Here is a 27599-nt window from a genome sequence, read left to right as displayed (position 1 = left end):
TATGTTCCTACACTAGCTAAATGATAACTAAGTTATTTTACTAAATTCTTTGTTATATTCAAAATCAATTGAAAGAAACACAGAGTATCTCAAAATATGGTAACAAAAGGGTTAAATTAAAGTAGCCTGAATGTTAAGAAGTTAAAGAAAATAAAATCTCAAAATACAACAAGACTCCAATAATAGTAACAGCAACAATAAAAATGGCAATAATTACATCTACTTACCAAAAAGTCGTAAAAGATGAGTAGCACCATAAATAGAAGACATCGGAATATCGGGATGAGCTTCAAGAAGCTGGAATAAAATATATGTGTGCGTTAGAGGAAGGATATACAGTCAATTGAACTGACCCCAGTATGTAACTGGTACGTCACCAGAACAACCACTTTTAAAAGATATACATGGGTAATAAATATTTGAACACAGGACATAGAGGAACAAAACTAATTATGAAATTAATTTACTCTGAGGGTCTGATATTTCTAATTAGTTACTATGGTAACTTTATGAATGTTCAACACAGTAAAGTGAAACATCTGTATTAGCAATGCCTATGCATAGATAAGATCTAAGATATCCACAATAAAAGTAAGAAATGGTTTGCATAGCTCAGAAAACTTGCCTAAGGTACCACACAAGTATTTAAAATAATCATTTACAAGAATAGAACATATGATCTAGTCCTGATGCAAAAGGGGCTCCTTTTCCTATTTAATGTTTGAAAAATCACAGAATAAAACACCATTATGAATGAAACTTCAGTGGTAACTGTTAAAAATAATTAAAATTTTTAAAAAGAAAAAAAAGATGGAGTGAATACTCAAACAATTCTTAACAACATACTCATCTAAATAATTTAGAAGTACTGAAGGATGACCTCAACACATGGAATCCTTCAGACGAGATAACAAAGGACTGAGATACCTGATGTTTTGCTGTACTTAAGAAGACCTGTGGTCAACAGCAGAAGCATTAAGGCCACTCCCCCTGGTGAAAAGGACTGGCTGCAAGAGTCCTGTGCCTCAACCAAAGCTACCCCAGAAGAACGAATCTATCAACAGTTTGCAGCATTTATTTATAGGATAGCTTGGCTGAGGAGACACAATGATGTCGAAACAGTGGGTGTCTGAAAGTCCCCTTACTCTAATGAATTGAGTATGATGTGAACACACATTTGTCTGAAAGAAGTTCTTCTCAAATGACAAAATACAACAGCAATTAGCATATTTACATTTAAATCTGATGGATCATATTAAGAATATGGATGTCATCATTCTGATTCTCGCTGTTCACAGTGCACTTCGAAATATTTTGTCTAAAAAATTTCACATTGACTAAACCACATTTATCATGCAAGAAAAATGCCAATGTAAAACCACCCCAAATATATTCAAAGGAGAAAACTTACCTCAGTGTGTTGAGGACGTTCAAATTTATAAAGCAGTAATGTACCTATAGTTGTATTGAAGTATTCTCTAACTCCTTGGGTGACCAGTTTAACAGCATCTCTGAAAATAAAAAAACAATAAAAAAAAAAAGAAGGCTAAAGCTTATTTCTCCGTCAGGCAGGCAAACTAAAGCAAGCAAAGTGGAACCATAGAAGCTAAGGAAACAAATGGTAATGAGAATAATGCCGCCGACACCACCACCGCCATTTTTATATTTGTCTCTTTCCATACTGACATAGGTTGAGGAAGTCTTGTTGAGATTGTATTCTTCGGCCGGACGCCGTTCTTGGTGCTCATTCTTGTTTTGGAACAAGATACGTCATTTCATTTTAGATCATGGTAGATACTTGATGGAGGGTATTTGCTTGGTTGCACGACTGAACAGTTTCCAGGAGGTCAATGTCCTGAGCAAAACAGGGGTACCAGACTGGTGATGCAAATTCCAGGTGTGGCCACACTATAATCATATACAGGCTTAAAAAGATAGCTGGAGAGTGGTTGACAAAGGTCTTGCTAAGTGATGCCAAGACACCCTCAGCCTTCTTAACAATTTTAGAGATGTGCTTTATCCAGTCTGCAGCGAGAAATTTTCTCTATGACAAAATACAGTGAATGGCCTTTTTTTTACAGGTCTGAATATGCTGCAAGCATTTTTGAACTGATAACAAGTTTGTTGAGGACATACGCTGCTGAGGACATATGTAAGCTCGCAAGGAATGCTGTTGAGGACATACATACGTAAGCTCGCAAGGAATGAAGCCAGTATGCTCCGTTGGATGTGTAATGTCAATGTGAATACCCGTCAGAGTGTAAGTATCTTGCTAGAAAAGCTGAACATTAGAAGCATCAGTTGTGGTGTGCAAGAGAGACGATTGCGCTGGTATGGACATGTGGTGAGAATGGATGAGGATAGCTGCGTGAAAAAGTGCCACACCCTAACAGTTGAGGGAACCCGTGGAAGAGGTAGGCCCAGGAAGACCTGGGCTGAGGTGGTGAGGCAAGACCTTCATACATTGGGCCTCACCGAGGCGATGACTTCTGACCGAGACCTTTGGAATTGTGCTGTGCGTGAGAAGACCCGGTAAGCCAAGTAAGATCGTTGCCAGTGCCCCTGGACTGGCTCTTGTGCGGGTGGCACATGAGATGCACCATTTTGAGCGTGGCCGTTGCCAGTACCGCCTGACTGGCTCCCGTAGGATTTTCGAGTGAGATCGTTGCCAGTGCCCCTGGACTGGCTTGTGCGGGTGGCACATAAAAGACACCATTTCGAGCGTGGCCGTTTTCGTGCGGGTGACACGTAAAAGCACCGACTACACTCTCTGAGTGGTTGGCGTTAGGAAGGGCATCCAGCTGTAGAAACTCTGCCAAATTAGATTGGAGCCTGGTGTTGCCATCCGGTTTCACCAGTCCTCAGTCAAATCGTCCAACCCATGCTAGCATGGAAAGCGGACGTTAAACGATGATGATGATGATGATGATATATCACTGCTAAGTGCTTTCAAACTGCAGTTATATCAGAATACGTTTCATCTGTCTTCAACAAAAAGTATATCTTGAAGCAAAAGAGCATAAAACAATCAGTATTATGTACCTTGTCAAAGTACATATCATTGTGGCTTGTAATATGCTTGGAATACACACACACAAACACATATATATATATATCAATATGTATGTATTGATGTATGATGTATGTATGCATGAATGCATGCATATACGTATGTATGAGTCAAACGAAGGAAAAAAATCATTTCCTGCAAAGGGATGTAAAACATCCAATTTCATTTTTTAACAATTTTTGTTGTATTATAACGTAAATAAATTTTTAATTTGTCATTTGTATTTCTCTATTTCCTTTAATGAGCGTGGCCGTTGCCAGTATCGCCTGACTGGCCTTCGTGCCGGTGACACGTAAAAGCACCCACTACACTCTCGGAGTGGTTGGCGTTAGGAAGGGCATCCAGCTGTAGAAACTCTGCCAAATCAGATTGGAGCCTGGTGTAGCCATCTCGTTCACCAGTCCTCAGTCAAATCATTCAACCCATGCTAGCATGGAAAGCGGACATTAAACGATGATGATGATGATATATATTATGATAAATGTGACATTTATCATAATTTGAATTTCAGCCTTACAGTGTCCTGTATGATAGCTTTATAAGTTCAAAAATTGCAGATTAATTTGTCAGCAAGCGGTTTTGCTTAATTGGAAAAGCATTTGACCGGTAATCAAAGAGATGTGAGTTTGAGTCTCATGGTTGGTTGCTGACAAATATTCCACTTTATATGGATATTTTATCCTGTCTCTGTTGTTCTATCAGCGTTTCTGCATTTGAAAATAAATTATTACCTTATCTATATCTCAATATATATATATGTGCTAGTGATCATAAAATGCTAACTTACTTGTTATTAGACTTAGTAATTTTAAACTGGATATATTCTTCAAGAATAGTCTCAATATTATGTTGGGCTGGCAACTTCAACAGCTGGAAAATATGGAGAAATTTACAAAACATACAATTGGTAAAAACAGAGCTGATATATATATATATAAATACAATTTTTGTTTTTAAGTTACTATTTAATACTGATGTTTAACTTGCAAAGTAAATCTATATATATATATATATATATATATAAAATTGCTGGCTTTGTACCAAATTTGCAAAAAAAATTATCATTATTTTGGTTCGGCTCAGGTTTGGTTTTATTCCTGGTAGGAATTATGTGGATAGCGGGTTACTACCTGTAACCTTAAGTATCCACAAGTTTCCAGCAGTCTTTCAAATGCTTAGAACCCTCCTGATAATCCTTGCTCTCCCTAAGAGACAAACTTTCTGGAGGAGAATCCACCAGGCATTCTATTCCAATCTCCTTCAGCCATTTGTCTATATCTTGGCTCACTGTTCCAAACACACCAAGTATCATAGACACAACCTTTACTGTTCTCATGCTCCAAATTCTTCCTATTTCAAACTTTAAGGGATTGTATTATTATTATTATTATTATTATTTTATGTTTGACTTTTGCTTTGCATTTGTACAAGTTGGATTCCTAGTTTCACCCAGAGACCTCAAGAGACAAAAGTTAGAAGTTCATGTAGGTATTATGCCTAGGGTACCATATATTTGGATTTGTACATTGTGTTGTTCTAGAGAATGTTTAAGAAACCATAAGAAAATTATGTGTTTGTTTTAAAATTTGAGATCACATAGACAGTATTTTACGTAAGATATGGACAGTTCCCATGAGCACTATCTTTTGAACTTCAGCCATTTTGGGGTTTCCTGGTATCTGAGCTAGGTAGTAATCAGCCCGTTTCGCTGTCATTCCCAGGGCACCTATGACAATAGGTATTGTTTTAGTCTTATTATTATTATCATTATTATTATTGCTAACATCATCAACAAGAAAACCTACCTTCTTTTGTTTGGTCATCAAATCCCAATCATCAACCAACCACAATTTCAAATCATCTGGTACTTTCACATGCACCTCTATTTTCGTTTGAAATGCCTCCTCCTAACAAAATAAATAAATAAATAAATACGATGATGATTTATTTTATTTGCTACCAGGGCAAAAGATGAGGGCGACAATGTAAAGACAGACATAAAGTATAGGGATTTACATGTAATGAAATGATTCTATATATTTTCATTTTTTTCTTTTCACATCATTTAGCATCTGCTTTCCATACTGGCATGGGTTAGATGGTTTGACTGAAACTCATAAGCTAGAGAGCTGCACCAAGATCCAGTCTGATTTGGCATAAGTTTCTAAAGCCGGATATCCTTCCTAACACCAACCACTTTACAGATTTAATAAACATATATAAGAATACACAATATACAATAAAACAAGGGAAAGCATACATAACATACAATAAAAAAAATAAGTTTACTCTTTTACTTGTTTCAGTCATTTGACTGCAGCCATGCTGGAGCACCGCCTTTAGTCGAGCAAATCGACCCCGGGACCCATGCCAATGCCATGTAAGAAGCACCTGGGTCAGTACCACAAAAAAGCACTCAGACCAGTGCCACTTAAAAGCACCCATATTGGTGCCACATAAAAAGTACCCCCGTAAAAAGCACCCAGTACACTCTGTAAAGTGGGTTAGCAGCAAGAAGGGCATCCAGCTACAAAAACCATGCCAAAACAGACAACTGGAGCCAGGGCAGGTCTCCGGCTGGCCAGCTCCTGTCAAAGCATCCAACCCATGCCAGCATGGAAAATGGATGTTAAATGACAATGATGATTTGTATTTTTCATGCTGACATGAGTTGGGGGGGGGGGGGGGAGACATACTGGAGCAGCATTTAAGGGCTTCATGTCCTTCCTGAAACCAACTTTGACTTATTTTCAGTTAAGGATTTATTCAAGAACATCACACAACCAGTAGGACTTGAGAGTCTGCATCCAGTATTTTGGGCCCCGTTACCTACATGCAACAGGTCTGCTCCAGATGAGCTGACAGGGGCTATGCAACAATTACAGCAACAGCTGTTGCAGTTATTTACTACTACTACTGCTACTGCTGCTGCTATGACAACTACTACTATAACTACTGCTTATCCTCCTCCTCCTCCTCCTACTACTACTACTACTACTACTACTTACTACTACTACTACTACATCATGGAGAAAATAAAGTATGAAAGAAATGGAAATGGGTTGCCTTACCGATTCTACAGTAGGATCTGTCTTGGCTCGTTTACGTTTCGGTTCAGTGGGCGTGGATGTTGAAGATCCAGCAAGCGGTGATGAAGTGGGCAGTGAACCCACATTGCCAGAGTTACCTGCGTCACCTTGACCACCACTGGAATTTCCGCCCAGCAATGCTAAGAAATATATAAAAAGAATTCAAATTTAAAAGAAATCAAAAATAATACATATATATACACACACACACATATATACACACACACATACATACATACACACACATACATATACACACACATACATATATACACAAACATATATATATATATATATATATACACACACATACATACATATATATATACACGCACACATACATCATCGTCGTTTAACGTCCACTTTCCATGCTAGCATGGGTTGGACGATTTGACTGAGGACTGGTGAAACCAGATGGCTACACCAGGCTCCAATCTGATTTGGCAGAGTTTCTACAGCTGGATGCCCTTCTTAACGCCAACCACTCCGAGAATGCAATGGGTGCTTTTACGTGCCACCAGCACGAAGGCCAGTCAGGCGGTACTGGCAACAGCCACGCTCAAAATGGTGTATTTTATGTGCCACCTGCACAGGAGCCAGTCCAGGGGCACTGGCAACGATCTCACTCGAATGTTTTTACACGTGCCACCGGCACAAGTGCCAGGAAGGTGATGCTGGGCACAGGTACCATCACGATTTCGCTTTCGCTTGCCTCAGAGATAAATAGATGTGTGTGTGTGTGTGTGTGTGTGTGTATGTGTAGGATAGAAAAGAGATAAGTGTGGCAAGATTAAGAAGACAGAACAAGTAAAGACTTACCACTCTTATGCTTTGTCTTATCGCCTGGAAACAGCAAAGTCTTTTCTTTATCTTTCTTCGTTTTGGTTTTTTTGATACCTCTGCAAGAGATTTGAGAAAGGAAAAAAAATACAAAAAACACTGATACAACACAGAACATTCAGTAAATATAAACTGAATGATGTTGATGATGAAACTGATCTTTCAGGAGAAGAAAATAAATGCAACAAACTAGCATAAGCATGTGTAAGTTGTGTAGAAGGATTTTTTCAAATATTGCTCGTGGTAAGAAGCTTGCTTCCCAACCACATAGTTCCGGTTTCAGTCCTACTGTGTGACACCTCAGGCATGTGTCTTCTACTTCAGTCTTGGGCTAACCAAAGCTTTGTGATTGAATTTGGTAGAGGGAAACTGAAAGAAGATCATCGTATATGTATCATCATCATCATTGTTGTTTAACGTCCGTTTTCCATGCTAGCATGGGTTGGACGGTTCGACCAGGGTCTAGGAAGCCAGGAGACTGCACCAGGCTCCAGCTGGACGATTTGACTGAGGAGTGGTGAACCAGATGGCTACTTCAGGCTCCAATCTGATTTGGCAGTGTTTCTACAGCTGGATGCCCTTCCTAATGCCTTCGTAGCTTTGAGATTTCGGTGATGGAATTGTTTACTTTTAGAATGACATTGTAGAGTATGTGTGAGAGGTCAGATCTAGCCAGTAGGTTTTTACAAAGCATACTGGGCGCTTTTAATGTGGCACTAGTACCAATGGGTCCACCAAATAACTTGCAAGACAAGACCCCGTCACTCCCAGCTAAGTGGAGAATAATTTTGAGGGAGGTGGCTTTATGTCAGATGATGAGAGGTTACACTAAGACAGAGGAACAGTAACAGGTGCCTTGCTGATGTAACACAGGTAGAAAATTTCAACCCCATACAGTTAATTTAAATGATAAAGTGTAACAGCATATAATATGGGCCAAACTTTGCATATAGGACCCAGGGTGAGTTTTCTGAGAACAATTTGTGGGAGGAAAAATGCATCTATATGCCTTTCAATATCATAACTGAATACTGCATATTATTTTGCCCAGTATGCCACCTATCTGCTATCCACCAAGCTAAAAGCAATGTGTTTTTACGTAGGACTTAAGGCCAAAATTTTATCATTAAAATCAAATAATTTTCATTTTATTCAATCTTTTCAGTTCACAATACACAACAAAAAAAAAAACGAGGGAATATACAACACTCTTGAATTAGGCACAGCAATCAAATGTCATATGTTTTATAATAAGGATGGAAAAATGGGGAGAAATGTTTATGCCTGACCCATTATATCTTCTATTTAAATTTTATGCCAATTTGTTCCAGACTTCAGCTTAAAATTGAGAAAGTTGTTTTCCCAAAATCTTTATTTTCAAAATTAACTGAAGCAAGGGTAACATATGTTGACAGAAATATGGTAACAAAAGAGTTAATCACTCATCTTCATGAATTTTGACGATCTTGTAAAAAGCATTAACTATATAATAATATGCAAATACCCAAATTTGAGAAGCCAGTTTAATACATCCACTCTCCATTCCAGATTTAGGCATAAGCTAAACAACCTACGGAGGCACGTGGCTTAGTGGTTAGTGATGTCAGCATCATGATCGTAAGATTGTGGTTTCGATTCCTGGACCAGGCGACGCGTTGTGTTCTTGAGCAAAACACTTCATTTCACGTTGCTCCAGTCCACTCAGCTGGCAAAAATGAGTAACGCTGCGATGGACTGGCGTCCCATCCAGCTGGGGAACACATAAGCCATTGAAACCGGGAAACCGGGCTCATGAGTTGGCTAGATTTTAAAAGGGCGCATTTATTTATTATTTTATAAACAACCTACAAACATAAGCCTTCACAATCCACAGAGCTCCAAAACAACTGAAAGGCATAGATGTATCAAGTTTTTTGGTGAGACCTTCATCAACATCATCACCGTTTAGTGTCTGTTTTTTATGCTGGCATGGGTTGGCTAACAAGAGTTCTGCTTTGGCATCATTTCTATGGCTGGACGCCCTTCTTAATGCCAGCCACTTTACAGAGCAAATTGGGTGCTTTTAATGTGGTACCAGTACCAATGGGTTCACCAAGTAACTTGCAAGACAGGAACACCCCCACCACCACCACAACTAAGTGGGGAATAGTATTGAGAGAGACAGCTTTGTCAGGTGATGAGAGATTACAGTAAGACAAAGGAACAGTAACAGGTGCCTTGCTGTTGTAAAGTTTTAACATGATAAATCTGTTTTTACTACTGCTGCTGCTACTACTACTACTACTACCAACAATAATGATGATTTCAAATTTTTGCCACAAGGGTAGCTTGAGGGAGGGGATTAAGTCAATTACATCAGCCCCAGTGTTTCACTGGTACTTAATTTATTGACCCCCAAAGAATGAATGGCAAAGTTAACCTCAGTGGAATTTGAACTCAGAACGTAGTGACAGGTGAAATACCTCTAAGCTTTCCATCCAGCATGCTAATGCTTCTTCCAGCTCGCCACCTTAACAATAATAATAATAATAATAATAATCTTTCCTAACACAGGCACAAGCCTGAAATTAGTGGGGAGAGGGACAATCAATTACACAGACCCCCAGAACTCAACTGGTACTTATTGACCCTGAAAGGATGAAAAGCAAAAACGACCTCAGCAAAATTTGAAATCAGAATATAAAGACAGAGAAGCATTTTGCCCGGTGTGAAATGACCCTAGCAGTTCACTGCCCTTAAAAAGAAATAATAATAATAATAATAATAATAGTAGTAGTAGTAGTAGTAGTAGACGATATGAAGTGGAAATTACGAAGGTTGTGGTTAATGAAGAGAGTAGACGTGATACCAACAGTAATTGGTGCACTTGAAAGTATCAGCACTCAACTACCAACATGGCTGAAAAAGATTGGTGCAATCTTCAGGCATGAAAACCTGGAGTTCATAGTGGGATGAATTTCTTACCACAAGGTAAATAAAATCCAGTTTAAATAAATAATACATTCTTCAACATATATTGAGTACCGTCACCTTCTTTCATTGAAGAACTAGATTAAGTGAATAAATAAATGAATACATATATATAATATAATCCCAAGTACATACACAATATACACATACATATTTATAGATATGCATACATGTGTGTGTGTATATATATATATATATATATATATATATATATATGTATGTGAGCATGTGCATATTTTTTTTACATATATGTGAGTGTGTGTGTGTGTGTATACACATATACTATGATCATGTGCCCGTTTAAAATTAGGTACACCATACCCCCGTATGTTGTAGGAGACAACTAAATAGCTGATTACAATGATTATATATTCACACACAACAGATGCCCAAACGCAAACCTGGAAGTACATATAATACTACTGTTGGATAGCACAGGGTAAATCTGAAGGTGGACAAGCTTTATACTGTACTCAACTACATTCTTAACAGAATATACCATAACTATATATATATATATATGTATGCATGCATACATGTGTGTATATTGTGTGTGTTTAAAAGTATCTCACAAGACATAAAATATCTTGATGCAGTAACCATGTGTGATGTATAAAGTGCAAAACAAAGAATTGATTATATATATATATATATATATATATAAATATATAAATATATGCATAAGTACATATAAGGAATTTAAGATACAAAAGCACAAGAAATGAAAAACAAAATGTAAGAAAAAAATCTACATTAAAATAAATGAAAATAAAAAGATGCAATAGTAAATGATTTTTAACTTTGACGCCAGACCACAAATTCAAAGAGAAGCAAGGAATGGAGTGGGGTATAGTCAAGAGGCTTTAGTAAATTAAATTTATCTCAAAATCACTACTGGTATTTAAAATAATCTACTCAGGAAGAAATGGAAGACAAAATTGGCTTTGGTGGAATTTAAATTTCGGCTGTAGAGGAACTAAAAATCTGAACAGAACTCATAAAAGATTCTGTTCAGCAGCGCTTCACCATCTCCACTTTCTTAACAAAAATGGATTTGTAACATTGGCACAAAATCACAAATTTTGAGGCTGGATAGAGCTAATCAATGGAATTTACCCCAGTTTTTTTTTTTATCGATCCAGGAAGGATGAATGACAATGACTAGTCTTGTTAGAATTTGAACCCAGAATGCAAAAATGCCACAAGATATTTTGTCCAGTACTCTACTGGTTTTGCCACCTATCATCCTTGTGTAATTATAGGAAACAAGCTGAGGGAGTTTCTATAATGTTGCTCTATCTGGTATAAATAGTAGCTAAACCTCCCTAAAAGAAGGGAGGGGGAGGCTATATTGAACCACATAGTCATAGATATATAAATATTAAAAAAAAACCCTGTTTATTCATAGATATTGCATGTTATGACAGAATTGGGAACAGTAAAAGAGAAGCAGATCAGGTATGATGAGTGGGAAATAAAAAGACTGTGGTTGTTGAAGAAAGTGAGCGTTGGTACCTGTTGTTATTAGAGCCTTGGGTACTAGAAGTACCAAGCTCACAAACTGGATTGAAAAGATAAGGGTAAATGTGAAGATGAGAGTGTCTACAGAGATCAATGTTGCTAGAAACTGAACAAGTTGTCTGCAGAGTTCTCAAAATCTGAATGAAGAGTATTACATCATTCCTTTGGGTGTGGACAGCTGACACTTTTGTTATAATCCCCCAGTGAAGTTGTTGTGTTAAAGAAGAATAATCTTTAAAGAGATTTGTTGCGTAAGGCCAGAACAGTGCAATAAGGAACTACAAAAGGAAAAGGGGAAAGACAACAAAACAGAGTTGTAGTCTTATCTTATATTTCTATATTTCAGGCTTATAACCTCTTCTTCAGGACATTCGGAAAAGCAAGGGATGAACATTGACTTTTCTAAATGTCCTGAAGAAAGGGTTATAGCCCTGAAATATAGAAATATAAGACAAGACTGCAGCTTTGTTTTGCTTTGCTTTCTCTTCCTTTTGTAGTTTACTTTGTACTTTTTTGTATTGGTCTTACACAACAAATCTCTTTTTTAAGTAATTTCACACACTGCTTCACCAAAATTACTCCATTTTAAGAATAATGTTTTCTACTATACACACAAAGCCTGAAATTTTGGAGGAGGTAGCTGGTTGATTACATTGATCCTTACTTCATTTTATCTACTCCAGAAGGATTGAAAGGCTAAGTTAACCTTGGCAGGATTGCTACGGAGAATGTAAAGAGCTGGAAGAAATACTGTAAAGCATTTTGTCTGAAGTTCTAACAATTTCGCCAATTCACTACCAATAATAATAATAATAATAATAATAATAATAATAATAGTTTCTGATCCAGTAACAAGGCCAGCAATTTTTTAAGGGAGGCATGTTATATCAACCACAGTACTTCACTGGTACTTTATTTTATCAACCCCAGAGGGATGAATGGCAGAGCTGACCTTGGAAGGATTTGAACTCGGACTGTAAAGAGCTAGAGGATATAATGCAAAGCAATTTTAGGGAGAAGGGAGCAGGGTTATTATATCGACCTCAGTACTTCATTGGTACTTTATTTTATCAACCCTGGAGGGATGAATGGCCAAGTCAACCTCAGCATTATCTGAACTCAATATGTAAAAGGCTGGAAGCAATCACTATGCATAAGCATGCTAACTTAATAATAATAATAATAATAATAATAATAATCCTTTCTACTGTAGGTACAAGACATGAAATTCAGCAGGAGGGGGAATAGCTGATTACACTGACCCCCAGCTCTCAACTGGTACTTATTTCATTGACCCCCAAAAGGATGAAAGGCAAAGGTGATCAAGGTAGAATTTGAACACAGGACATAAAGTTGGAGGAAATGCCGCTAAGCATTTCCCCTGGTGTGCTAATGTTTCTGCCAGCTTGCTGTCTTAATAATAATAATAATAATAATAATGGTTTCAAATTTTGACACAAAGTGAACAATTCTGGGGAAGGAGATAAGATGATTACATCGACCCCAGTACTCAACACCTGGTATTTATTTTATCACCCCCCCCCCCCCACCATCATCACCAAAAAAAAAAAAAAGACGAAAGCCAAAGCTGACCTCAGTGGAATTTGAACTCAGAATGCAAAGATGGACAAAATGCCGCTAAGCATTTTGCCCAGTGTGCTAACAATTCTACCAGCTCACTGCATAAATAATAATAATAATAATAATAATAATAATAATAAGCCTTTCTACTAAAGGCACAAGGCCTGGAATTTGTGGGGAGGAGGATAGTCAATTACATTGACCCCAGTACTTGACTGGTACTTAATTTATCGACCCCGAAAGGATGAAAGGCAAAGTTGACCTTGGTGGAATTTGAACTCAGAATGTAGTGACGGGCGAAATATCGCTAAGCACTTCATCCAATGCACTAACAATTCTGCCAGCTCGCTACTTTAATAATAATAGTAATTAACTGGTACTTAATTTTATCGACCCCGAACGGATGAAAGACAAAGGTGGCTTCTGCAGGATTTGAACTCAGGACGGAAAGCATCTTGTCTGACACACTGTTTCTATTTTAGGCACAAGGCTCGCAATTTTGGGCAGGAAGAGAGTTAGACAATACTATCAACCCCGATAATTAAATTGGCTTTATTTTATTTTATTTTATTTTATTGGCCCAGGAGGGGACAAAATGCAAATAATTATAATAACAACGTCTAAAAAAAATCAATAGTAATGAAAGAAAGAAAGAAAGAAAGAAAGAAAGAACTGAAAGTTCGACAAAACTAAAGCTAAAAGCATGACAAATTACATAATGTTAAAAAAAAACAAAAAAACAAAAAACAAAGAAGACTAGGTTAAAATTGGTTCAGAGTGAAACTTACAGTTTTAAATCCTTCCATGTGTTACGGCAGCTGGAGTAATAAAATAGAAGACATCACAGCTACAATAACAATAGCATAGACTGCTCATAGAAAACCAATAGTAAAGAACATTGCAGCTACAAACAGCATAGACTCGTCATAGCAAACTAACAGTTAAGACATATGTCGCAACTTGGCTAGCTTAGCCCTTTAGCATTCAGGTTTACTCTATTAAATATAAGGCTTATTTATTCACGCTGTTGCGAATTAAATCATGCATTATCTCGTAGCTTTGAGATTTCAATGATGTGATTGTTGATTTTTTTTTTTTTTTTAAGAATGATATTATAGGGTAGGTGTAAGAGCCTAGATCTGACCAGTAGGAACATTAAAACAAGTGGAGTATTTTGGGCCGGATGTGGACGGTTTAAATGCTAAAGAATTTGAGTTGTTTTAGAGCAGGGCAATATAAAATTACATCACAACTACAACATTGACTTGTTATGGCAAACCAACATAAAAAAAAAACAACCACAATTACAAGTATAACAGTGTAGACTTGCCAACTTTAATAGCATTGTAGCTACAATGGCACAGACTTGACATAATAAAACTAATATTAGAGCAATGTCTATAAACATTTTTTATTATTCTCAAAGACTTTTGATAATCTTTTTCTAAAAAAGTGAAACCGGTTAAGTAAATAAATATTTTAAAAAAATAAGTGCATTTTCAAACCTTCTTTCATATATATTTCCACTCATACGGTATTCCACAACTTTACATTATATATATATATATATATATATATATATGTGTATATTTTATATCTTTATTGCCCACAAGGAGCTAAACAAGGACAGACAAAGGGATTAAGTCGATTACATCGACCCCAGTTCGTAATTGGTACTTAATTTATCGACCCCGAAAGGATGAAAGGCAGAATTTGAACTCAAAACGTAACGGCAGACGAAATACCGCTAAGCATTTCACCCGGCGCATTAAGGTTTCTGCCAGCTCGCTGCCTTTATATATATATATGTGTGTATATATGTACCGTACGTAAAACTGTCTCTGAGAGGGAGAGAAGGAAACATAGAGAAACAAATGATGAAGATCGTACTGAAACTTTGCAATGGAAACAAAGGCCAATGAGTTCACTCTTAGCTGAAGCATACGTGTGTGTATGCATGTGCAACACACACATACAAGTGTTTTTGTTAATTCATTTGCATATGCATTTCTCCAAGATCACTGAAAATTACAATCAGTGACATTGTCTTTTCCTTTGTCAGCTAATTTTTAAAAAGATTGGAGATGTATAGAGTGAGATGCCTCAACAGGCTAAGGTTGGCGACACAACAAGCAGTGTCCATCTGTAAAACAATGGCTCAACAATATGTTTGTCTAGCATGCAAAAGCTAGCATGAAAAAGCAGATGTAAAAACAGAATGTGTGTGTGTGTGTGTGTTTGTGTGTGTGTGCCTATATATATATATATATATATATATATATAGCGAGGCCACTTGGATGAGTGCCTTGTGAGCAGAACTGGTACACACAAACTGTGAAGAACTCACACACACACACAACCACACACACACATATATATATATAGGAAGAAAGATAGATAGATAGATAGATAGATAGATTAGATAATTAGATAGAAAGATAGATTGATAGAAAGATAGATGGATAAGCAGATAGATTGATAGACTGATAGATAGTGTGTGTGTGTGTGTATTTTAAGTGTGTGTGTTTTTATTAACAATTTTTGAACGGAAGTAGTAATATTGGTTACATTTTCCAGTGCAAAACATACATAGTTGCAAAAGATAGACACTAAATGAAGAGGATGTGCAAAAGGATGGACAGAAATAAGATAAACATGCATGGCTGAACCTGCAATGTCAGCATGCATGATTGACAGAGTATGAATGAGGTGAGATAAAGAAATATATATTGGAGAAGTCACACATGGATTGCGCCAGAAAGAAGAACTGCACTGGTATGGCCATGCAACGTGTATGAAAGATGGCTGAGGGTGAAGAAGGGTCATGAGATCCAAGTGGAAGAAAGAGGTAGGAGAAGAAAACCAAGGAAGAAATGTGAAGGTCTTAGGGTCTTGGGCCTTATGACAGAATGGCACTTTGTTAGAGGAGGCCCATCTAAGAAATATCCTTATGGAAAATGGAAGGATGATGCTGATGATGATGATTCGATGATGGTGTTGTTGGATGATCATGACAATGATGATGATGGCGGTGGTGGTGGTGGTGTTGATGATGACTTTGATTGCTTTAAAACAATGTAAGCCTATATAAATTATGGAAAAAAACTATTTCACCTAAACTATCATAATACCAAATTCCATTCTATCTAAATTTTATTTATACCAATGTTGTTCCTTAGGAGGCAGTTATTACAAAGGAAATAATTCTTCACAATATCTGGTGGGGTGAGAAATTTGAATTTCAAATCAAAGACCAAGGAAGAAGGTGCATAGAATACACATATCTAATATTATTATTATTTTGTTATTTGTTCTTAAAATTTCTAGACAGTGGGAATCATGTAAAGCACCATTTCATTCTTTTTTGAAATCATCAGCATGACATAACTTAAGATATATTAATTAAGCACTTTATGAAATAAGACACCTCATACAAATAAAAAATAATTAGTCTGGAAGAAATTCTTCCATTTACTCTAAATTTTATTTACACTATATCTGAATTTTTCTAAATGGTATTAATACGAAATTTTATTTACCCTAAATTATATTTTGAAGCAACAACATTAAGGACTGAACGGGGAGGAACCTGGTAAAGTGTGTGACTGCAGTCTGTGGCAAAGAATGATGGCCGTATCTTCCACCTCAGATCTTCAGCACTGAAGACGTGACCATCCGTTCATATTTCTAGGAAACTGTAATTAGTCCAAACCTGCTGGATACCACCCATACTAAAGTGCTCATATCTTCAAAAATGTGCCGCAGCAAATTCTGCCTTACCCATGCAAGCATGGAAAAGTAAACATTAATTGGTAACGAAGATGATATATATCAGTGCCGTGTGGTGGTTGTTGCATTGAGCCTGCTGCCACACTCAATGCCACCAAATTTCAAGCAGAGGTGTACCAAAAGTTTTCCATTAAGATTTCTAAGGTTAGTATTTATAATGAATTTGCCATTTTCGATGGGTGCGCAGCACACACCTAGCACACCCTGAATATACACCCCTGAGTGGATTCGGTAGATGGAAACTGAAAGAAGCCCATCGTATGTGTGTACGTGTATGCGTGTGTGTGTATGTATGTGTGTGTATATGTTTGTGTGTTTGTCCCCCACCCCACCATCACTTGACAACTGATGTTGGTGTGTTTGCATCCCTGTAACTTAGCAGTTCAGCAAAAGAGACCAATAGAATATGTACTAGGCTTACAAAGAATAAGTCCTGGTGTCGATTTGCTCAACTAAAGGCGGTACTCCAGCATGGCCGCAATCAAATGACTGAAACAAATAAAAGAATAAAAGAATACACACACACACACACACACACATAAATATATTTCACACAAACTGAGGAGACATGGCCAACACAGTGAAGGCACACATGTCTAGGAGGAAGGTAATTCTGGATAAAATCTGCTAAAGAGTAGAACTGGGGTATTATTTAGTCCTGATAAACAACCTCTCTCCAACTGGTGATAGGACATGCTAAGTCCATGCTATGCTGTAAAGTGGTCAGGGATAGGATAAGAGGAAAGGCACCCAACCAATAAAACAAAATTATTCATTGCCAAGCAAACAGGTCATACATAACAAGAAAGACTGGTGGGTTTTCTGTTTTTTGGTGTTAAATGTTGACAGGCCCTTACATGTAGTGAAACACTGAGCTGTAGCGCGCGCGCACACACACACACACATATCCAACTCGTGCCAGCATCAAAAAGACAAACATAAAGCAATGATAATACAGAAACAAATATGAATAGTGTATGAACGCATTCACTTCATACCACATGCCACATCTAAGAATTTTGATGCAATAACAAGAAGATATATATATAAGTTTGCTTCCAGGTTCAGTCCTACATGTGGTGCCTCAGGCAAATGCCCTGGCCAGACCAATGCTTTATATGTGGAATGAGTAGATGGAAATTAAAAAAGCCAGTTGTGTGTATGTATGTATGTGTGTGTGTATATATATATATATATATATATATATATATATATATATATGAGGTGGTGAAGCACGACCTTCAAACTTTAGGCCTCGCTGAGGCAATGACTAGTGACCGGGACCTTTGGAAATATGCAGTACGTGAGCAGACCCGGCAAGCCAAGTGAGAGCATAATCTGTGGCCTTTGCCAGAATTGTAGCCAGCTCACTTATTCGTATCTTTACTTCATTGGACACTAAACTCTGCTTGCGAAGACTTGTTGAGGAAAGTGAATTTGAAATTTGAAATCTGAAATCGAAATCGAACCAAATCCAACGACTGGCACCCATGCCAACCACTCCTTCATTGGTCACTAAACTCATCAATGTCACTAGTGGGAAAGGGCTTCCAAAGATCATGGGCTATGCTTGACTCCATTTGATTAACTTATAAGAAACATATATACATACACATCAGTTATCAGGTATGGCATGCATGGCTGTGTGGTTAAGAAGTCTACTTTGCAACCACATGGTCTCAGGTTCAATCATACAGAGCAGCATTTTGGGTAGGTATCACCTACTATAGCCCAGAAAAGTATTGTGTGTGTGTGTGTGAGTGTACGCATGTTTATGTTTATCTTTCACCACATGAGAAACTGGTGTAAGTGTGTACATGTCCCTGTAACTTAGCAGTTCAGCAAAACGGGACGAATAAGTGCTGGGGTTGATTTCATCAACTAAACCTGTCGAAGCAGTGCCCTAGTATGACTGAAGTCCAACGGTTGGAACGAATAAATACAAAAAAAAAAATTCTAGTCTATTTCTATAGCAACAGGCTGATTGATGTGAAATCATTGATAAATAATTTCATTAATTTTCTGTTCAGTAACAGCTTGAAAAACCAAACAGATCTGTGTCAATGCGTTAACAATGTAAACCAGTTGATCCTGGAGATAGTATTCACAAATGAAGTGATGAGGAATTGTCTATGTGGTCATTCGATTTGCTAGAAATAAGCAGATTTCCCTCAAAGAAAAACCCTACTGTCACAGGCGGAACCCCTTTGAGCACACTTCTGCTAAATGAGCAAAACAACTCACAGCAGAAAAGAAGCTAAGAGCCAGGATTATAAAGCATCACTCCTTTACAGGTTCCAACCAATGAACCATGGCCATGCTGGGGCACCACTATTCAAGATAGACTTGAAAATGTTGACATTCACGCAACAGATGATGCAGGGCTGTAACATGGCAGCAGAGTTTGCTACATTACAAACCCATCCAACCCACAGTAGCATAGAATACATGGATGATGGTGATTTGCTTTCTGATGAATTCCATAATGTCAAGCAATCTACTTTTCACAATGGGATACAAAAAGAATCAGCTTAAAGCATACACTACCCATAAAAGGTGGATCGATTCTCATATATAGTATGCAATTAGCTCCTGACAGTTACCACCATCGCCTTCCTGGCACGTGAAAAGACATTCGAGCGAGTTCGTTGCCAGTACCGCTGGACTGGCTCCTGTGCAGGTGGCACGTAAAATACACCATTTCGAGCGTGGCCGTTGCCAGTACCTCCTGATTGGCCTTCGTGCTGGTGGCACGTAAAAGCACCCACTACACTCTCTGAGTAGTTCGCGTTAGGAAGGGCATCCAGCTGTAGAAACTCTGCCAAATCAGATTGGAGCCTGGTGTAGCCATCTGGTTCACCAGTCCTCAGTCAAATCGTCCAACACATGCTAGCATGGAAAGTGGACGTTAAACGATGATGATATATATATATATATATATATATATATAGCTTATTTTTCAGTTAAGGTAAGGTTAACAGAAAAAGTACTCCATCTGGTAAGAAATAAACATTGTTTGATGTACACAGTATATAGTTATGAGCTACTAATAGTTTCACACACTGAAGATATTATCTAGGCAGGTTTTAAAACATGTCTAATGTCTCCAAGTAATCTTACGGTTCTGGGTATATGACCTATACAAGTTACAAATTGAGACAATACAACAAAAGATGAAGGGGGGGGGGATTTCAAAAAGTGGAATCGTGAAAAGAAACGGAAAAAGGAAAACAGAAAAAAAAGAGAATTAGAGTTATGTTCCTCTTGAATGTAGAATTGTTAAGCTAGATAGTGTAGAATCAATAGAAGAGGACTTAAGTCTGCAATACAGCTATTCAATTTGGAGAGTGGTGTCCTCCAATTCATCAAAAAAACACTTGTCCAAATGTTTGGATTAGCTGAAAATTTCAGATCAGAAAAATTTATACTGTGTGGTGACCATAGGTGGGAGCAGTAATCTAAGCAGCTGAGGACATGTCCTCCGGAAGACCATCATAATTTCCTATTTTCTCATTCCGAAAGTTCGGAGAACCCACTCAGCCGGCTGTCTGCATTTTATTGCCAATTTAGTAATATGCACTTGGAAAGATGCATCATTACTCATATCAATGCCCAGGTTGTACACCGATTTTGATTCAGGGATTGCAATCCCTCCTGGGCCAGTATATCCTGCCTGCATTTCATTCAGCTTTGTGTGCTGGTAGTACAGGGCTCGGAATTTTCCAGCATTAAACAACATGTTATTGCCCTCAGGCCACCTGTTGCAGGTGTGCAATATTTCCAGAGCTCTGTGTATTTGTCAAACCATGTTAGCATGGAAAAAAAGAACAGACATTAAAACCAACAAACAAATGATATAACATATAATAAGGTAGATGTGGCCCCAGGAGGGCAGTAACTTTACATAAATACTGACATGGTCTGTGTGACAACCTGTCTAGCCAACACAAGCCAGCATGGAAAGCAGGCATAAAATGATGATATGGATGGTGTGTGTGTGTGTGTATATATATATATATATATATATATATATATACGCATACACGCATATATACACACACACATATCATCATAGGCACAGGTGTGGTTAAGAAGTTTACTTCTCAATCACATGGTTTCAGGTTTGGTCCCACTACTATAGACATGGGCCAATCAAAACCTTGTAAGTGGTTTTGGTAGATAGAAACTCAAAGAAATTCGTCGTGGTTGTGTGTGTGCCTGCGTGATGTGTGCATAGGTGTTAGTTTGTGAATGTTTATGTCTCCTTGTCTTGATACCATGTGACAGTTGCAAATGAATCTCATTCATTTCCAGTATTCTGTGAAAACATGTCTGGCCATGGGAAAATATTACCTTACTTGGAAGCAGGTTAGAGTTGGAAACAGGAAGGGCATCTACCCATAGAAAATCTACCTCAATAAACTCCTTCTGACCCATGCAAGCATGGGAAAGTAAACACTAAAACGATGATACACCAGGGACATTATTAAAAACAGCGATATATATATATATATATATATATATATATATATATATATATATATACATACACACATCCATATATTACAACAACAGAATTGTGCATTTGTACATAGATGTGAATAAGCAATCAATATTTGATTATCTTGTGCTAGTGCAATAAATAATATCGAGTACTTGACATTTTAAAATCAGATGCAGCCATCATATGCAGGTGAGTGATAACAAATTTAAGAGGATCCCTCTGCAAGCAATTGCCATAGTTAAGAGCTGAACTCGGCACGGTAAGCTTTACAAAATCAAAATTGAATTAGAAAAATAAAATGATTGTTACTGCTTACAGTAAATGATAAAGCACGTTTTTATATAATCTCTGTGCACAGCTTGGTGGACTATTGAGAGTGAAATGTGTGTATTGGTCATAGAGAGAGCACAAAGGCAGTAGTGGTGAAATGAGTCTATTAAAACTTTGAATAGGAATCCACATGATAGATACCTCTGATTATAAATGATCAAGTAATGGCCTCTACCACGGTCAGTCTAATGCATCTGGTAAATATTTATACATACATAGATACATAGACACAAACATATACACAACTATGGAATATAACAACAACGAGAGACACAAATGGGGGGAAAGAAAAGTGGGAGGTGGAGGGGCTGGAGAATGAGAGGAGACAAAAAGAAAGCAGGATTGAAGTGAATAATTAAATTAATTAATTAATTAAAGAAGTGATTTTAAATTCTCAATCGCAGAATAATGCTAATATAGCCTGAACAGGATAAACTATCCTTATTTTGCAGAGAAAAGTGTAGGTGGCTAGCTGTGGACTCGAACTCACATCCCCGTGATTACATGTCACGATGCTTTGACCGATTAAGCTAAACTACCCACTACAAATTCCTCTGCAAATTAAGATATATAAATCTCACTTTATGAGACGCTCTCATATGTTAAATTCAAATTACGACAAACGTAAATAAACTAACGAAGTTTGCTTTTAGAAGCGTTGTAATTAATCAATTAGAGAAATAGGAGAAAATATTGGACAATTTTATATTGTAAAGTGTATTTGCAAAAAAAAAAAAAAAAAAATCAGGAAAAGATATAAAGGATTTACATACGCATGAGCTTTCTGTAATTCTTTCTGCTTTTGTACACTTCCTTCATTATACTTGAGTACACGCGTTTCTGGAACCCACTCATCCCAACTGAGATGGAGAGAGAAAGAAAGAAATTCACTTCAGATTTTGAGAATGACCAAAGAAAAAAAAAAAAATGTGGAAGCGCAGGAGTGGCTGTGTGGTAAGTAGCTTGCTTACCAACCACATGGTTCTGGGTTCAGTCCACACTGCGCAGCGCCTTGGGCAAGTGTCTTCTACTATAGCCTCGGGCCGACCAAAAGCCTTGTGAGTGGATTTGGTAGACGGAAACTGTAAGAAGCCCGTCGTATATATGTGTGTGTATAGGCATAGGAGTGGCTATGTGGTAAGTAGCTTGTTTACCAATCACATGGTTCTGGGTTCAGTCCCACTGCGTGGCACCTTGGGCAAGTGTCTTCTACTATAGCCTCGGGCTGACCAAAAGCCTTGTGAGTGGATTTGGTAGACGGAAACTGAAAGAAGCCCGTCGTATATATGTATATATGTATATGTATGTGTGTATGTGTTTGTGCCCCCAACATCGCTTGACAACCGATGCTGGTGTGTTTACGTCCCCGTAACTTAGCGGTTCAGCAAAAAGAGACCGATAGAATAAGTACTAGGCTTACAAAGAATAAGTCCTGGGGTCGATTTTCTCGAGTAAAGGTGGTGCTCCAGCATGGCCACAGTCAAATGACTGAAACAAGTAAAAGAGTAAGAGTAAGAGATGATTATATGGTTTTTAATTTCCACCATGAGGTCCATTCTTTGTTGCAGAGGTGGGGCTGAGGGGGGGGTTGTGCCTCACCAGTGTCATGGCTAATGCCAGTGCCTGGCCAATACCAGTGTTGCATAACTGGCCGATGTCAGTGCCTGCTTGATGCCAGTGACACGTAACTGGCGAATACCAGTGTCATATGACTGGCATGTAAAAAGCACCCTTCGAATACTGGGCCTCACAGAAGCAGTAACTAGTGACAGAAACCTTCAGTGATATACCATGTTTGAGAAGATCTGTCAAGCCAAATGAGATCAGTCATTGTTGACGCCGGTGTTTTGTAACTGGCACCTGTGCCGGTGGCACATAAAAACCACTTTTTGAACGTTGGATCTCATGGAGACAATGACTAGTGACTGAGACCTTTGGTAATGTACCGTTCTTGAGAAGACCTGTCAAGCCAAGTGAGATCGTAGTTGTGGCTAATGGGTGCCGGTGGCACATAAAAAGCACTCACTACACTCTTGGAATGGTTGGCATTAGAAAGGGAATCCAGCTGTAGAAACCTTGTCAAATCAGATTGGAACCTGATGCAGCTCCCCAGCTTACCAGTTTTCAGTCACACTGTCCAACCCATGCCAGCATGGAAAACAGACGTTAAATGATGATGATGATGATTGCCCCCAAGAGCTATGTCAGTGAAATGCAATCTCTTGGTGGGGCCCCCTCCCACACTGCACAGGTCAAATGATAGAGGAAAGACTAATTATGGACTACCTCTCCCAAAAGATAAAAATAGGTTTGCATAGCGCCAACATCCTTACATCAGCATCATCGTTGTCGTTTAACGTCCATCTTCCATGCTAGCATGGGTGGGACGGTACCACACGAGCCGGCCAGGCCGAAGCCTGCACCAAACTTCTGTGACTGTTTTGGCAGGATTTTTACAGCTGGATGCCCTTCCTAACACCAACCATTCAGCAGAGTGGACTTAGTGCTTTTTACGTGGCACAAGCACAGGTGAGGTGAATAATGCTTTTTTTTCTTTATTTACTAAAATGAAAAAAAAGCAAAGCTACAGAAGCACTGATGACAATTTAAAACCAGCATGACTTGGGAGAGGAATTCATTTTCAACAGCCCAAAGTTGAGAATGGTGGAGAAAATTCTTCAATGGCTGATGCTCCATAGGAAACAAAAGGCTTAAGTACACAATTGGAATTTAACCTTTTAGCATTCAGATTACTGTCAAATGTAATAGACCCTCTTTGGTCATGAATGAACATGGGATTGCACCTAGAAAGTTACCCTCCGAGGCACAAGACAGGGCAAGGCCATTTATGGAAGACCAGCAGTCGTCCATGCACACCAGTTTTCCCTCTCCATACCACCAATGTTATCCAAGGGAAAGGCAAAGGCTGATACAACTTGACACCAGTGACATTGCAACTGATTTCTACAGCTGAGTGAACTGGAGAAAAGTGAAATAAAGCGTCTTGCTCAAGAGTACAACACACGGCCCGGTCCTGGAATCGAACTCACTACCTTATGATGGCGAGCCTGGTGCTCTAACCACTGAGCCATGTGCCTTCACTGGCACATGTAATGCTTATTTATTCACACTGTTTTGAATTAATCCTGTATCAGCTTTGAGATTTCGATGATGTGATTGTTTAGTTTTGGAATGACATTGTAGGGTTGGTGTGAGAGGCCAGACCCAGCCAAACATAAAACAGATAGAATATTTTGGCCAGATATGGCCAGTTTATATGCTACAGGCTTAAGCAACCCTTTAGCATTCAGATTACTTTATCAAATGTTCTGCTTGTTTAGAAATAAGGAGAGGATGATCATGGCTGATATAGCATAGGTTTGCTTAGTCAGGTGGGACCTGGGGGTTTAAAAACTGTTGAAAAAGCCCATACAATTTGAAGAGCAACCCCTGAATGAATCAGGCTCAACATTTCAAGAAGGCGTTACTTACTTTTTATTCCAGCCATTGTAGTGAATGAAATACCGCACTGTTTTATCCTTCACCTCGGACTTCACACACTGAAACAACAACAACAAAAACAAACTCACAGGTATTAATAACAAAAACACTCTGGTAATAGCAATAATCAACTAAAACAAATAATAATAATAATAATAATAATGATGATGATGATGCCCTGATGCAGTGCCAGGCTGTGACTCTCATGGCTTCAGATCTTAATTGATTGGAAGTGTTATCATGTACATTGTTTTGTCTTGGTATAAAAGATAAGCTACAGCAAATATTCTGCTCAATACCACAGATTTGCTTGTCAGTTGTTTGACCTTAACCAGTTGAGCATGTCCCTTGGTGGCTGATGATATGTGCATCTCTGATCATGAGCAGGAGTAGTGGGGGAGCATCATAGCCATGTGTTGAGAGGAATTCTTTAGGGTTTGGATAATTCACTTCTGGAAACACGAGTGTTTTGTTCAACAGCCTTAAACAACCCTTATTCAAGGACCTTTTGAGCGGGATGGGCCCCACTTGCAAGGTCATGTGCTGTTTATCTTGATATGAGATAACTATGTCACACACATATGGTTGTGATGCATGTGCCTGGTGTACCCGGATCAGACTGGTAGTCATGATGGGCATGCTGGGCTTGGTATATTTTACCCCAGTGTCACTTTAATGGCATGCACTGCTTTCTCACTCAATAATAATAATAATTATAATAATAATAATCTTTTCTACTGTAGGCACAAAACCTGGAATTTGGTAGGAGAGGACTAGTCGATTACATCGACCCAGTGTTTCACTGGTATTTAATTTATCGACCCCAATAGGATGACAGGCAAAGTTGATCTTGGCGGAGTTTGAACTCAGAACATTAAGACAGATGAAATACTGCTAAGCATTTCTTCCAGCACGCTAACAATCCTGCCAGCTCACCGCCTTGATAACAATAATAATAATCATCATCATCATCGTTTAATGTCCGCTTTCCATGCTAGCATGAGTTGGACAACTTGACTGAGGACTGGTGAAACCGGATGGCAACACCAGGCTCCAATCTAAATTTGGCAGAGTTTCTACAGCTGGATGCCCTTCCTAACGACAACCACTCAGAGAGTAATAATAATAATAATTATTATTATTTCAAATTTTTGCTACAAGGGCAGCTTAGGGGCGTGGGGATGCATTGATTACATCATCTCCAGTATTTCAAAGGTACTTATTTTATTGAACCTGAAAGGATGAAAGGCAAAGTCGACCTCGGCGGAATTTGAACTCACAACATAGTGGCAGATGAAATACCACTAAGCATTTTGTCCAGCACACTAATGATACTGCCAGCTTGCTGCCTTAACAACAACAACCACAACAACAACAACAACCACAACAACCACAACAACAACAACATGAATGATGGTAATGCTGAGAAAGTATATATAAGATAAAATAAAAAGATGAAAAAAAAAGCCTTACTTTTGCTTCGTACAAGAGAGGGCCATGATAGCACAGTACCCTTTCACCTTGAAACAGAGAAAAAGAAAGCACGTGAGTTAGAAAAATAGAAATACAAAAAGCCTAATCAGTAATTACATCATTAGGGAAAAATTTAATTAACATCTGATGTGTCATCTCCTCTTCTGTTTAGTCCAGCCTGTATTTCCATGGTGACACACACCACACAAAGACAGAATGTGGTGTAAATAAAGGTTGGAGGCTGCTGGTTTAACCTTGTTGTTATCATATTTCTGTTGAAATGCTCTGTGTTTCTTTCAATTAATTTTAAATATAACAAAGAATTCAGTAAAATAACTTTGTTATCATTAAGCTAAGGTTAGGAACATAAGTTGTGACTAAGGTTTGGTGGAAGATTTTAATCCAGAACTTTTGAAAGCAAGATATATTTGTACTAGAGAGCCAGAGACGGTTTCAGCCGGGTTGGTATCAGAAGGGTTAAAGGTCAGAAAGATACATTAGATAACAGTTCCTAATTCTGGCCCAAGGCCAGCAATTTTAGGCAAGGGGTTAAGTTCCATACATTGACCCAGTATTCAACTGGTACTTATTTCACTGACCCCAAAAGGACGCAAGGCAAAGTTGACTTCAGTGGCATTTGAACTCAGAGTGTAAAGCCAGAAATACCACAAAGCATTTTGTCTGGCATGCTAATAATTCTGCCAGCTTCCTGGTCTTGAGCAGATTACATGATATATTCTAAAACACTATTCTTGAAATGGAAAATAAAATTTTTTCAACAAATAAACGGGAATGGTCTCAACTGGAATGGCCTTTGATTGTAAGAACTGTCATTGTAACTAAACACTATCAAGACACAAGTTTGCTTCCCAACCACATGGTTCTGGGTTCAGTCCCACTGCGTGGCACCTTGGGCAGGTGTCTTCTGCTA

General features: G+C 38.2%; 1 protein-coding gene across 6 annotated transcripts in view; it reads right to left on the bottom strand.

The window, feature by feature from the left end:
• The window catches only part of LOC106870834 (mortality factor 4-like protein 1), a 40142-nt gene that overhangs the window by 6222 nt on the left and 6321 nt on the right, over nucleotides 1–27599 (bottom strand). For 3 of the 6 annotated variants that reach the window (XM_089360842.1, XM_089360844.1, XM_089360845.1), the window contains exons 2-11: nucleotides 26669–26715; nucleotides 25187–25254; nucleotides 22468–22554; nucleotides 13860–13889; nucleotides 6979–7058; nucleotides 6142–6299; nucleotides 4876–4977; nucleotides 3858–3940; nucleotides 1412–1511; nucleotides 228–297 (exon numbers count right to left, since the gene is read on the bottom strand). In XM_089360842.1, coding sequence (XP_089216968.1) covers nucleotides 228–297; nucleotides 1412–1511; nucleotides 3858–3940; nucleotides 4876–4977; nucleotides 6142–6299; nucleotides 6979–7058; nucleotides 13860–13889; nucleotides 22468–22554; nucleotides 25187–25254; nucleotides 26669–26715 — 825 coding nt within the window. The remainder of the gene's footprint in view (nucleotides 1–227; nucleotides 298–1411; nucleotides 1512–3857; nucleotides 3941–4875; nucleotides 4978–6141; nucleotides 6300–6978; nucleotides 7059–13859; nucleotides 13890–22467; nucleotides 22555–25186; nucleotides 25255–26668; nucleotides 26716–27599) is intronic. The other 3 variants (XM_089360843.1, XM_089360846.1, XM_089360847.1) reach the window with 1 other exon arrangement.

This window comes from Octopus bimaculoides, chromosome 12 (genome assembly GCF_046866305.1).
Source record: "Octopus bimaculoides isolate indiv1 chromosome 12, ASM4686630v1, whole genome shotgun sequence".
NCBI classification, from domain to species: Eukaryota; Metazoa; Mollusca; class Cephalopoda; order Octopoda; family Octopodidae; genus Octopus; species Octopus bimaculoides.
Note: the sequence above shows the minus strand (reverse complement) of the source record. Positions and strands in the feature narration are given on the sequence as shown.